The 12,935-nt window shown below is 31.4% G+C and overlaps 1 protein-coding gene across 1 annotated transcript; it reads left to right on the forward strand.

The window, feature by feature from the left end:
- The first annotated feature begins 11,561 nt into the window (after positions 1-11,561).
- On the forward strand, positions 11,562-12,233 carry LOC119665691. Its single transcript, XM_038074923.1, has one exon. It carries the CDS (start codon positions 11,562-11,564, stop codon positions 12,231-12,233), a length of 672 nt encoding a protein of 223 aa, XP_037930851.1.
- Positions 12,234-12,935: the final 702 nt, after the last annotated feature.

A 12,935-nucleotide genomic window follows, 5' to 3' on the forward strand; every position in this document is an offset into this window, starting at 1 on the left:
TTTAATGTAGCAGGTCTAATAAAGAAAGTTAATTACTGCGATTTTATAAATTATGTAAACTCATTTGATCTGTTCTTTTTATTTGAAACGTTCATGGAAAAATCCTTGGAGAAGATTGATAAAGTATTTGAAAAGTATTTATTATGGTGGATTCCAGCAACTCGGGTCGCAATCAAAGGAAGAGCTAGTGGCGGTATGTTATATGGAATAAAGAAGAACTTAGCAGATAAAATGAATATACGATTTACACAAATATTGAATATGATGGTAGTTAAGCTAAAATTTGAAGAGACACTGGCGTACATTATTCCAACATATATTAATTGCAACAACTGGGATGCGGATTTTAAAAACTTAAGTGATGTACTGTTCGAATTAGGGTGCGAAAATATATTAGTTGTAGGAGACTGTAATGCCAGAATTGGTAAGGAGCAATGTTTGGAATTTAACCCAACTTTACTAGCCAGTGGACTAAGTGCACAGCGCAAAGCTATGGATGACAAAGTAGATAGAAATGGCAGAAGACTACTTGAAATCTGCAATACGGTAAGTCTTACTGTGCTGAACGGAAGATGCGAGGGCGACAAAGATGGCAAGCATACATTTCACAGAGGAACTATTGCAACCACGATTGACTATGGTTTAGGAGCGGGGATCTGGTTGAATAGAATCAAAAATTTCGAAGTGCAGGATTTTATTTACTCAGACCATCAGCCGATTACAGTAAGTATCCACGCCGGGAAAATTATTTCGGAGGAAAATTCAGGTCTACAGTTGTTACCTAAACTATACTGGAACAAACGTATCAAGAAAATATATAATTTAACACTTAATCAACAAATTATTGGAGTAAATAGAGCGACAATATGCTCAACAAATGGAATTGAGTTTTTAATGGATTGTATAAATAATGCAGCAAAGCCTCTGCAACAAAAGCAAAAAACTGGCGTAAAACAAAACCAATGGTTTGACTCGAAATGTAAAATATTAAGAGATACATCTTTTCGATGGCTAAGAAGAGTTAAAAAAACAGGATTAAAGGAAGACATGACAAAGTACAGTCAAGCAAATAAACGATTTAAAGAACTTCTACAGCATAAAAGAGTGACTTACTATAATGAGCTAGCTATCTCAATAGCTACAGCAAAGGACAGTAAATCCTTTTGGGGCAAAGTTCGAAAACTGAACGGGACGAGCCATATAAAAAATGCAAAGCTAGACGCACTGGAACTGAGTAAACACTTTGAGCGGATACTAAACAACAGCATACATAATGACAGTTTAAGTTATGAGATGCCCATACTTGAAATGAGTGAACTAGATAGAACGATTACAGTAGCAGAAGTCAAAAAAATATTGCACAAGTGTAAGGATAATAAAGCTCCTGGAGAGGATCGAGTACCCATGGAATTCCTTAAATATGCTTCGGATCTATTTATTGAAAATATGACAGCATCATTTAATTATATCTACAACAGCTGCAATGTACCTGATTCTTTTCGCAAGTCGATTATCTTCCCATTGTACAAAAAAGGCGACACAAAGAATCCAGAAAACTAAAGGGGTATATCTTTTAACAATGCCATTGCGAAAGTATTTGCAAGTATTTTGAACGAGAGGCTACAAGAATGGGTTGATAACCATGCACTGTTAAGTGAATTTCAATCAGGTTTCAGAAAAAAGTATTCAACTGTGGATAAAATCTTTATTTTAACTAATATTGCAAAAATGTATATTGACAGAAACAAAAAACTTTATGTCTTTTTCGTGGATTTCAAGGCGGCGTTCGATTCAATACTAAGAAATGCGCTCTTCTATAAGCTTAGGAATTTAAGAGTGATGCGGATTATTTGGAGCTTGTATCATGGTAGTAAAGCAGCAGTGTGGGATGGAAATATTATCTCTGATTGGTTTCTTACACAGTCTGGGGTTAAGCAAGGCTGTGTTTTAAGTCCACTTTTATTTACTTTATTTTTAGATGACCTGGTTAACTTTTTAAACGGTGGCATCATGATTGATGGCATGCTAATAAAGGTTCTGATGTATGCAGATGATGTGGTGCTGTTTGCAGAGTCACCAAGAGCCTTGCAGCTAATGATAAATAGACTGAACGATTACTGTAATACCTGGAATTTAGAAGTCAACATAGAAAAGTCAAAAATAATAATATTTAAAAAATATGCAAGGCGTCTTGCATGCGATGAAAAGTGGAACATTAACGGTAAATTATTGGAAGTAGTTAAGACATATAAGTATTTAGGCGTTTGGATAACATATAATGCAACATTCGAAACACACATTATTAAAAGGTTAAAAGAATCAAAACTAGCAATAAACAGCACATGGAGAAGAGCATTAGGAAATGATATGGTAGCTCTTTCAGTTAAATACAAAGTTTTCCAAGCTGCTGTCAACTCAATTATGAATTATGCTTCCCAAGTTTGGGGTTTTGAAAAATATAATGAGGTGGAAAAACTGCTGACTTATTTTATCAAACGTATTTTTCGCCTACCTGTCAACACGCCAGACTACACAATTTATCTGGAAACGGGCTTATCAACACTACATATCGGCACTTTAAAATCCCACTTTCAATATATTAACGCTGTTATGAAACACACAGATAACAGGCTTACCAAACGGCTTGCGACATACTTTTTAGGTAGAAGGTGTTCGTATTTCGCGGCATGGTTAAATTTAGCCGAGGAACATGAAGAAAATTTGAATTTAGAGGACATGAATGGTTGGATTGACTGGCAGCAGCGCATTCTCCTAAAACAGGATCAAAGTGATAGAGACCGATTTGTTTACAAGGCCAAAACAAGCTACTCTAGACAAACATACAGAGAACTAACTTACAATCTGGGGAAAATGAATTATTTTAATGATAAATATACTGTGGAAAATATTCGTTCAATTTTCAAATCTCGTACTGAACTCATCAAACTCAATTATTTACCCTACGTAAGTGGTGCACTATCTGTTTGCAGCCTATGTAATAAAAGGAAACGGAAAACGTTAAACACTTTCTCGCAATTTGCCCAATTTTAAAGGAAATAAGATACAAGTATTTTGGGAAAACGACTTTGAGCCAAACAGAATTGCATGGTATCCTTAATGGAATGAACTGGCTAAATTTATGCGCATATCTTAATCAAGCGATAAAATATAGGCAACAAATTATAGATGAGATCTTTTAACCGCACTTATGTATGCACACCAACAGTATATACTAATTATAACATCAAACTCACTACAAGATTAGAGGGATTAGAAAAGTAGGCAATCGCTAGGTAAAGCTGACGACATTAGTCATAGCTTTAAATAAAAAAATGTATAAAGTATGGATAATGATTGTATGTTTTTTAAATTATTAATAAAGAAGAACTAACTAACTATAACTAACATTAGTATTTTCGACAAAAAGATTTTTTGCATATAAATGATAAAGAAATATATTATCACACATAAATAATTGGAAAATAGAATGGTAAAAAAGAAGAAAGAAAACAACCTGCAGAAGATTTTCCGAAAATACTCCTAAACCTGCCTAAAATCCTACCACAACAAGGCCCAATGACAAAACGACAACAAACAACGCTCAGGAATAGAGGAATACCACCACCAATATGAGAACACATTTGTTAGTTCTTGCCGTTATTAGATATATATATGATACATTATTTTTTATTGTTTATATGTATAAATTGCTTTGTTTAAAATATTAATGTATATTAACACAAAAAATTATAAATTGATCAATATCCAGTGAATAACCATAAAAAATAGCGAAAGTTTCTACGTAATAAATATTAATATTTACATTTTTATACATATTTATTAACACATGTTTATTAATAACTATCTTAAAATTAATTCACTTAAACTATGTATTTTGAACAAAATAAATAAATAAAGTAAGTAGTTATGGTAATAAATAAATTATAAATAGATGTTATTAAGCCTGTATTAGGGCAAATTTGTAATATAAGGTCATATAACAATTTATGACTTAGTCGATTTCACTTTCTCTACCATCCAAAGGAATTGCTTACGAAGTAATATAAGCAGAATAAAGTCCAGCAATTCAATTCGATGAAGTCTGCAGGCCCCAATAAACCAACTCGGTAAATTATGGTAAAGTAAACTAAAATTTCCTAGGGTTTTTTGCACTGCACTTATGTTAAAAGTTTTCAAATTTATTTATTTTTTTATTATACATCTTATAAAATGTTCCCAATGGTAATATCAAATTTACCTTATTTACCATACTCGAAATTCTGGTAAATACAAGCATTCGCTCCATACGGACATAATTTATCATTTTCCTCAATTTACCATCAATTACTCGAACTCGCACACGGTCAATTACATACAATTATTTTATTTTAGCTAATACTAATATAACATACATATAACTGTTATTATAACTGATTAAAACAAAAAATTGAAATTGGTTGCATTTGCTTCAAATGTTCCTAAAATAAAATCAAAAAATATTTATATTCTTCCAATGTTTATAAATGTTTATGTTTATAAGTATACAGATATTTATACACATACATATATATGTAGGTCAGTAAACTTCCAAACAAGTAGGGATGTTTCTCATATTTGCATTATAAAGTGATATTAAATGCATGAAATTTTTACGTGCTGCTTGCTACTGCCAAGCATTAATTGCAAAAACAAATAATTACACCAAAAACTAATTTGACTCTTTTCTTGTACGGCCTGCATACGAAACAAGCAAATCTGTTTTTTGTTTTCATTTTTGTCCTTCATTCATTAATAGTAAAATTTTTAGAAAGAACAAGCATAAGCGCGGCCGATCTAGCAGCAACGCAGAAAGAAGGAATATCTTCACTCCGCTTTCCCATGCCAGTTGCTGAAAATTTAATAATTGAGTCATTGTGACTCTATAATATTTTTACTCAATGGTTACAGCCACCATTACTTCCAATTACAAAAGAGGAAACATCTTACTCTTAAAATATTCTAAGTTTCAGAATAAAAACTGCACCGCACTGCCTGGAAAGCAGGCAAATAAAATCACATTTACAGTGGGACTATGTTCAATATTGAATACACAACACAAAATATGCAAGCAAATATAAAAATAAAAGAAAAAATAAGACCTACAAAATGTGTAAGTAAAGGGCCCATTAGACAGCAACGCTCGTTGTCACCGCGCGCTTGCCATTACACAAACAATTTTTTAACAATTTTTAAAACACGCCCCATATAAAACAACAAATATACTAAAAAATCGCTCTCACATGAGAATTTTTTCTCCTACTTTGTGAAATGCGAAATTTGTTTGTGTAATAGTAACATTTCAAATTTTAAAAAATGCGTTGACGAAAATCAAAAAATTTTGATATTTCTTCAACCACGATCGTGTTTTTGCATATACAGTCGGATTTGGTCGGCATGCAAAATTTTATTTATTTTGAGAAGTAGAAGCGTAAACACATCGTTTAAATGCACGCATGATTTGTCGTTAGCATGCGATGCTTTGCAAATATGAATGAATTTTATCTTTTATTTTAAATATTTGTATTTTCTATCTAGGTAAAATTTTTTAATTTCCAAAACATTTTATTAAGAAGAATTAAAATATTAATAACCTTGGGATAAAAAAAATAACCAAACATTAAATTACAATAAAAATTTTGTTTTAAATATTAATTGCATTGTGCACCTACGGAAAATTTGTTATTAAAATATACCAAAAAAAAAATTAAACTATATAAAATATAATATATATAAAAATAAATATATAAATTGAAATCATAAAAGTAAATATAAATATATAAATTAAAATTATAAATTAAATGTAAAACATTATTTTTCGTAACGAAATGACGCATAGCAGCCGCTGTTGACACTTCAGCGATTGCTTTAATACTGATCACTGAACAATGTTTGCATTGTTTGCTGGAGGCGTGTTTAAAAAATTGTTGGTAAATTTAATGTGTAATGGAGAGAGAAGACTTCGTGTGTTTGTCAACGCGCGTTGATGTCTAAGGGCCACTTAAGATAATCGAGATTTTCTTCCTCTAATGTAGAGATTGGAAACAAAACAAAAATCACAGTCATTATTGCAATATTCTAGTAATATATTGCAATAAAGCAAAGATGAAGTGAAAAATAATATTTAGAAATGTATAAATGTGTAATTAAAGAGTTGATTCAAACATCTTTTATTAAACGATCTGCTGAAGAAAAGGTTTTAATTCATAAAATGAAAACACCAACTCCAGATATGAAGAATTTGTGCCTGATCTAAAAATGTCGAAATCTGTGATAAGTTGCCGTTTTCCTACAACTATTTACCATAAAAACCAGGTAGATCACAGGCTGTGAACATTTTAATAACTTGTTTTAACTTGAAAGACAGAACTCAGAAGTAGTGGAAACAGGTTATAGTTGGAGTTTCATTTTGATCAAATTGTAAAAACCCTGCCTAAAACTTGACGCCTCGCTACTGAGTATGGCGAATAGTATGACTATTATAGTGCGATTTACCCGCTCAGTCGGCTTTTCCTGCGGGGTATATGGATAAGTGAATTGTTGCTCTACACCTACATCCGCGAAGTATTTACGAAAAATCTAAAATATGTTCTCAAAAGGACTTTTGGACTGCAGCTGCAGTGGCGTTGCGTAAATTTCATAAATTTAAAAAACATAAAAACCAGTAAAATTGTATTACCTTTGATTGTATTACCTTTTCTTATGTCTCATTACATAATATCGACTATTTATCCGGTACTTAGCCTTTCCGATGCCTAGGTTGCCCTGCTCGTCCTGATTTTTATGTAATATTATTTGTTGCATGGCATTTGGGGCACATAACTTCCATGGTTTGATGTCTTCATGTGTGGACTTGATTGGTAAATGGCTATATAAATATATGGTATTTTTTCTAATACATAGTATGGTATTTATCTTTATATTTATTTAATAAACAAAAAACAAAAAAACTTTGCACAGCAATCTACAATTACTTTGCGTTCTTTTTAAATTTAAAGAAGCATTCATCGAAAAAAATTGGGAGACATCGATTTCCCTTCGTAATGATACAGGCAGCGACCAGACAGCCCTGTCTTTCCTCTGGACAAACCTGCAATTCGCATCATTTTGATGATCTCTCCCCCTATCTCCCAATCTACACTTTTAGCTTTACTAGCCTGATAGACAGTCTCTTTCACAAGATTCGTAAAATCCGGTAGCAGGTCTAGCAGTGCTTGTTCGACATTGCTGCACGGTTTCATATTTTAATTATTTTTTTTATGCTGTCGTTAGGACAAATTAACAAACTAAAAGAAAAAGAAAAAATCTTCTGTTATTTTAAGAATAGATGAAGTTAAAATGCAACAACAAAACAAAATGAGCGTGTTCCGACCGATGACTTACTCAGCACTATCTATTGAGACCCATGTAACTGCGACACTGATACCATGCCTTGAGCCAAATATATCCCTTTTAACCACTCATACTACATATATACTATTTTTTTCTATAATTTTTACTTAAATTCACTAAGAATTTGGTTGAGATTTATTGAATATATCAATACTAATATAATTATATAATTATGTTTACAATTTTTTCTCTCTATTTTTTTTAAAAAACACCATATTAATACAATTTTTTCTATCAAAAAAACAAAAAAACCAATTTTTGGATTATAAATGCATGAAGATATAAATGAAAACAAAATTCATAATTATAACATATGTGTATAGAGAATTTTCTTCATTGTTTAAACTTCTGAGTTAATAATAATTAACTTTACAATCTTAAGTGTTAATATTTTTAGTATTTTTTTTTCTTTCTAAGATAACAAAAAAATCAATAATACCAAAAAAAAATATATATATACTAAAGAAACAATAGCGTGACGAGTGGCCAAGACGTTAGTAACACTTTTTTGTATTATACAAAAAAAAAACAAAGTTCCTTCTGAAATTCGTATGGTTAATTAGCACAGGAAGAAAACATATGTATCAAAAAAATTTTTTATCTATAAAAAACTTGCATAAAAAACAAAAATAAAGAAAAAAAATGGTAAACAAAATAGATCAGTTTAAGGTACTTACTGCAGCCGCTGCAATGACTTCACCATAGCTGCTGTCGTATCTAGCTAAAATTTTGTTTATAGACCAAAAAACTTTTATTGTCTTCAATAAAACGTTAGGCATAATTATAATAATTTATATAGTTATCTAATATATAGAATACTTAATAGAAGAATATATATTTAAAAAAAAATAATATATATTTTTTTAAGGCACTATTTCTTTTTTTTCTAGTTCCTTTAATATATCAAAAAAATTATACTCAAACTCATAAAAAGAAACAAATTGGATTATAAATTCACAAGTGTGCAATTATTAAATATTATTTACTGTAATATAATTATAAAAAAAATAATTTCTGATATAAAAAAATACAAATGATTTTTATATACCATATATTCCGCATTTCAATTATTAGTATTCCGTTTATACAAAATTCTGGAAGTTGATCACCGTAACGGATTTATGTATCATGACTGTTAAAAAGTGTACCGCATCAGTAATAATGTATCACTTTAAAAATACCATTTACGACTTATGTTTTTTTTTTGTTGACTTTAGCAGCATCTCCTAATTAAGACTTTACCCAAAGCTTTTGATGCGTATAAAAAAATAGAAACAAAAAGGCAAAAGCTTTTACTTATTTTTCAGTTTTACAATGTGCGAGCAATTTTTATTTTATTTTTAAAATTAAAACAAATATATTTTAAAAATTACATATATATAATTAATACAAAAAAAAATAATGTGTGAGTGATGTTGCTGCGGAGCAATACTTATAAAAAAATTAAAAAGAAAGTGACCTGGTGCAGAGTAGCCATGGAGGTGATGTCTGTAACCTTTATGTAATTCTTATTATGTTAAGGTGTTACTTTCCACACAGGACTACATAACACGTGCTATTCGACCTGAGGGACTAACTATTGAATTCAACTGCTTTAAAGATAGTTGGTCAATGATAACCGAAAATTTATACCGTTCCAGATATGGTCGATTTTTCCATATTCTCCATTATATCGCGATGCATTCGCGGTGAGTGAAAAGGTTTATTCTGTTTTACTAAGTTTGTGATTAGCATATGTTAAACCATGATCGCACACAATGAATCGTGTACGGTATTTGTTTTGACAAACTAACCCAAAATTTTGTTATTTCGTTTCATGACCAAGAAACCTAAAATACTAAATTAATTATACTTATCTTGAAGTCGAATTTCGAATCGCTGTTTGTTATTTCTGTATGACATACATTTTTCGCATAGTCATTTATTTTGTGGCAGTATAATATGCAATATAATATACGCTTTTTAGTGACATATGTTACTGTGGGCTTGAGTTATGTGTGCAAGACTGTGACAAAGTTCTGGTTATATATAACAGCTGGAAGTTTGAGCACTATTACTGATGTTTCAATCTGTGATCCATGATTTCACTTATTACTTCGATATATCCCACACCACATACCACCATACATCCCCAAATCATAACACCGGCACCACCATTTTTAACAGTAGCAACTGTATTGCGTTCTTACAGCTCCGTATTTTGTTTTCTATACATAATTATCTTGTCATCGCAATCGAAAAGGTTGAATCTGCTCTCATCCGCAAAAATTACATTATACCAAAACGATTCTGGCTCTTTTCCATACGCCTTTGCAAATTGTATTTTTTTGATTCTATTTATTTTGTTCACAAATGGTTTCCTTCATGCAGTTCTTCCTCTATTACCATAAATTTTAAGCGAATTTGGAATACTTTGTGGTGTGACCTCTTTTCCCAAATATTTCTCAACGTTATTACAAAAAATTGTGGCATTTGTTTTGGGATTTTTTTGAACTTGGCGTACTCACCACCGCTCATCCGCCTTGCAAAGTGCTTTAGGACAACCGAATCTTGGATTGTTTTCGACCGATTTTGTTTCTTTCCATTTTTTTTATGATATAATGAATGGTAATTTTTTTTTCACTTTATTCCCATTTTTATAATGTTTAATTACCATACAAGTACTTTAACTTCTTCAGAAGCTTCTCTTCCCTTACGACCCATTTTGGAAACATTAAGACTTCACTGCACAAAACACTTTGTATTAAGAAGCCAAACGCTGGTTTCTTCATAGAAAATAAAAAAATGCGATTTCCCCGTTTTTGCAGTCTCTTGCATTAATGACGAATACTTTTTTGGTTTATATTTTGGTGATTTTACGCACAAACAAATATACACCCAATATAATACGACATAATTTCACAACCTGCCAGCATTTAACATCGCGAAATAGTAAAAATATCATCGCGCGGGTATTGTAAACAGTCACGGTCGAGTTCGGGAAATCTTCGCGGAATAGTGTTTTGACTGTAGTATTTGTTCCTCAATCGCGAGTTGTGAGAAAATATCATCGCGGAGAATCGTATCAGACGATTGTTTATGTTATTTATAAATTTATTTTGTTACTTACTTTTCATTTTGCATGATTATCTACACAACTGAAACCTGTATTTAAGATTTAGAAAATATTGTATTTATTCATATTTTCAATTATTACGTTTAAGTAATATAATTTAATAATATAATATGTAGTAATACTCAACACTATAATGTAATATAAATATATTGATTAATAATACCCTAATAGTTATTAGAATAATTAATAATACTTATTAAAAGAGTAGACGTGAAAATTGCCCAACAGCCGGTACTGCGGCCAGAAGAGACCTATTGTATCAGAATTAATAATAATAGTATTTATAATAATACTAGTAATAATAATAGAAATGATAATATTAGGTAAATGAATTTATTTAAGTGATAATATTAAAAATGATAATAAATTTGAACGTCTTGGAGTAGGTTCTGTAAAAAAACACTTAAGTTAGTTTATACAAACATGTGAAAAATACAAAAGTTACCAACAATAACTGAACTTTCCTGATTAAGCGGGAACTCAGTTTGATGTTCTTGTGATGAAGTATTTAAAAGTGATTAAAAATTGCAATATATTAATATATATTGCAATATATATTTTTAAATAACAAATAATATTTGCACTTACAATTGAAAATGGGCGAGCTACTTTTCTCCATATTATATATTATTATTTAAAAGGTATTAATAATAATAGTATATTAAAATTATATATATTATATTTATTATATTATATTTGTGGCGAACTCGCCTCACACCCTACAGCGCCCTCTATATGTAAATATACACGCAGTCACGCCATCTGTGGGTCAAAAGACCTTTCTAAAGCAGCAGCTAACTTCAGTGACTGGTAACTAGCGTCCTTCTTCTTGTTTAGAGCGTGTTCTTATTCAACTCGTTTTATCATTATCTTATATTGTAAATTATTGTTATTATTATTAAAAATAAAGTGTGCTATTAAAAACCCACATAATTGATGACCCCGACGAAAATTAAACACATAATTGGAAGCAACGCAAGTTATTTATTATTTCGTAGAGTCGAAACAAACTTACACAATGTTGGGTAACGCAAAGCAGAACAAAGAAGCAGAAAAGTCGAATGCCGACAAAGAAACAACATCAAAGTCAGCAGACACGAATTTCACAGCAGTGAAAAACGATATTGATGCAGTGAAGTTAAAAAAGTTGCCTTCATTTTTGCAAACTGACTGCACGAAAGAAGTTCATTTACATGTGATTGATCGTATCTCAAATATGAATTTTCTGATTGATACCGGATCAGCCGTATCCATTATTCCTTTAACAGCAATTACAATTAAACGCAACCTAGTCCCAGATGATCTAAAATTATTCGCAGCAAATAATTCATTAATTAAGACGTACGGTACTAAGAAACTTAGCATCAATCTTGGTTTACGACGAAATTTCAATTGGAACTTCATTATAGCAGACGTCAAATGTCCAATCTTGGGCGCAGATTATCTGGCGAAATATGGTCTAATTCCAGACATAAAATCAAAACGTTTATTAGACCCGCTTACTACATTGTCGTCATCTGGTGCAGTTGAAACCACATCGATACGTTCTGTATACACATTGGATCCAAAGTCCAAATTCTTCACAATCGTCAACAAATACATTGATTTGTGCAGTGCAAATAACTATAGCCTCCCTGATGCATCTGTAGTCTGCCATCAAATAGTCACTGATGGTCAGCCAGTACATTAAAGGTCACGCCGTTACTCTAGGGAGAAATTGAAAGCAATTCGCGAAGAATTTTCAACACTGTTGGAACAAGGAATTACTCGTTCGTCAAACAGTCCGTGGTTGAGTCCAATTCACCTGGTCAAAAAGAAAATAGGTGCCTGGAGAGCCTGCGGTGACTTCAGAAAGCTAAATGTGCAAACGAAACCAGATCGGTACCCGATACCGTACCTAGATCAAGTAGCGGAAAAAGTACATGCTAGCAAATTATTTTCAAATATTAATATACACAGAGCGTACTATAACATACCGATGCAAGGTGGTGACATATGCAAAACCACAGCAAGTACACCCATTGAGTTATTTGAATTTGTAGTCATGCCGTTTGGTCTTAAAAACGCTACGCAAACTTTCCAACGATATACGGATTCATGGTTCAAGAAAATGCCATTTGTCTACTGCTACCTTGACGATATTTTAATATTCTCAGAGAGTGAACAGCAGCATTTGGAACATGTAGAAGCAGTACTAAAAACATTAAATAAGGTCAAGCTTGTCATAAACACCGCCAAGTGCGAGTTCGGAGTTTCACAACTAAATTCTTTAGGGTATGATGTATCAGTCGATGGTATCAGCCCGCCTGCAGAACAAGTGAGACCAATTAATGAATACTCGAAGCCAAAAACAGTAAAAGAAATTCGTCGTTTTTTAGGAATCCTAAATAAA

Source organism: Teleopsis dalmanni, chromosome 1 (genome assembly GCF_002237135.1).
Source record: "Teleopsis dalmanni isolate 2A chromosome 1, ASM223713v2, whole genome shotgun sequence".
In the NCBI taxonomy this organism is placed as follows: Eukaryota; Metazoa; Arthropoda; class Insecta; order Diptera; family Diopsidae; genus Teleopsis; species Teleopsis dalmanni.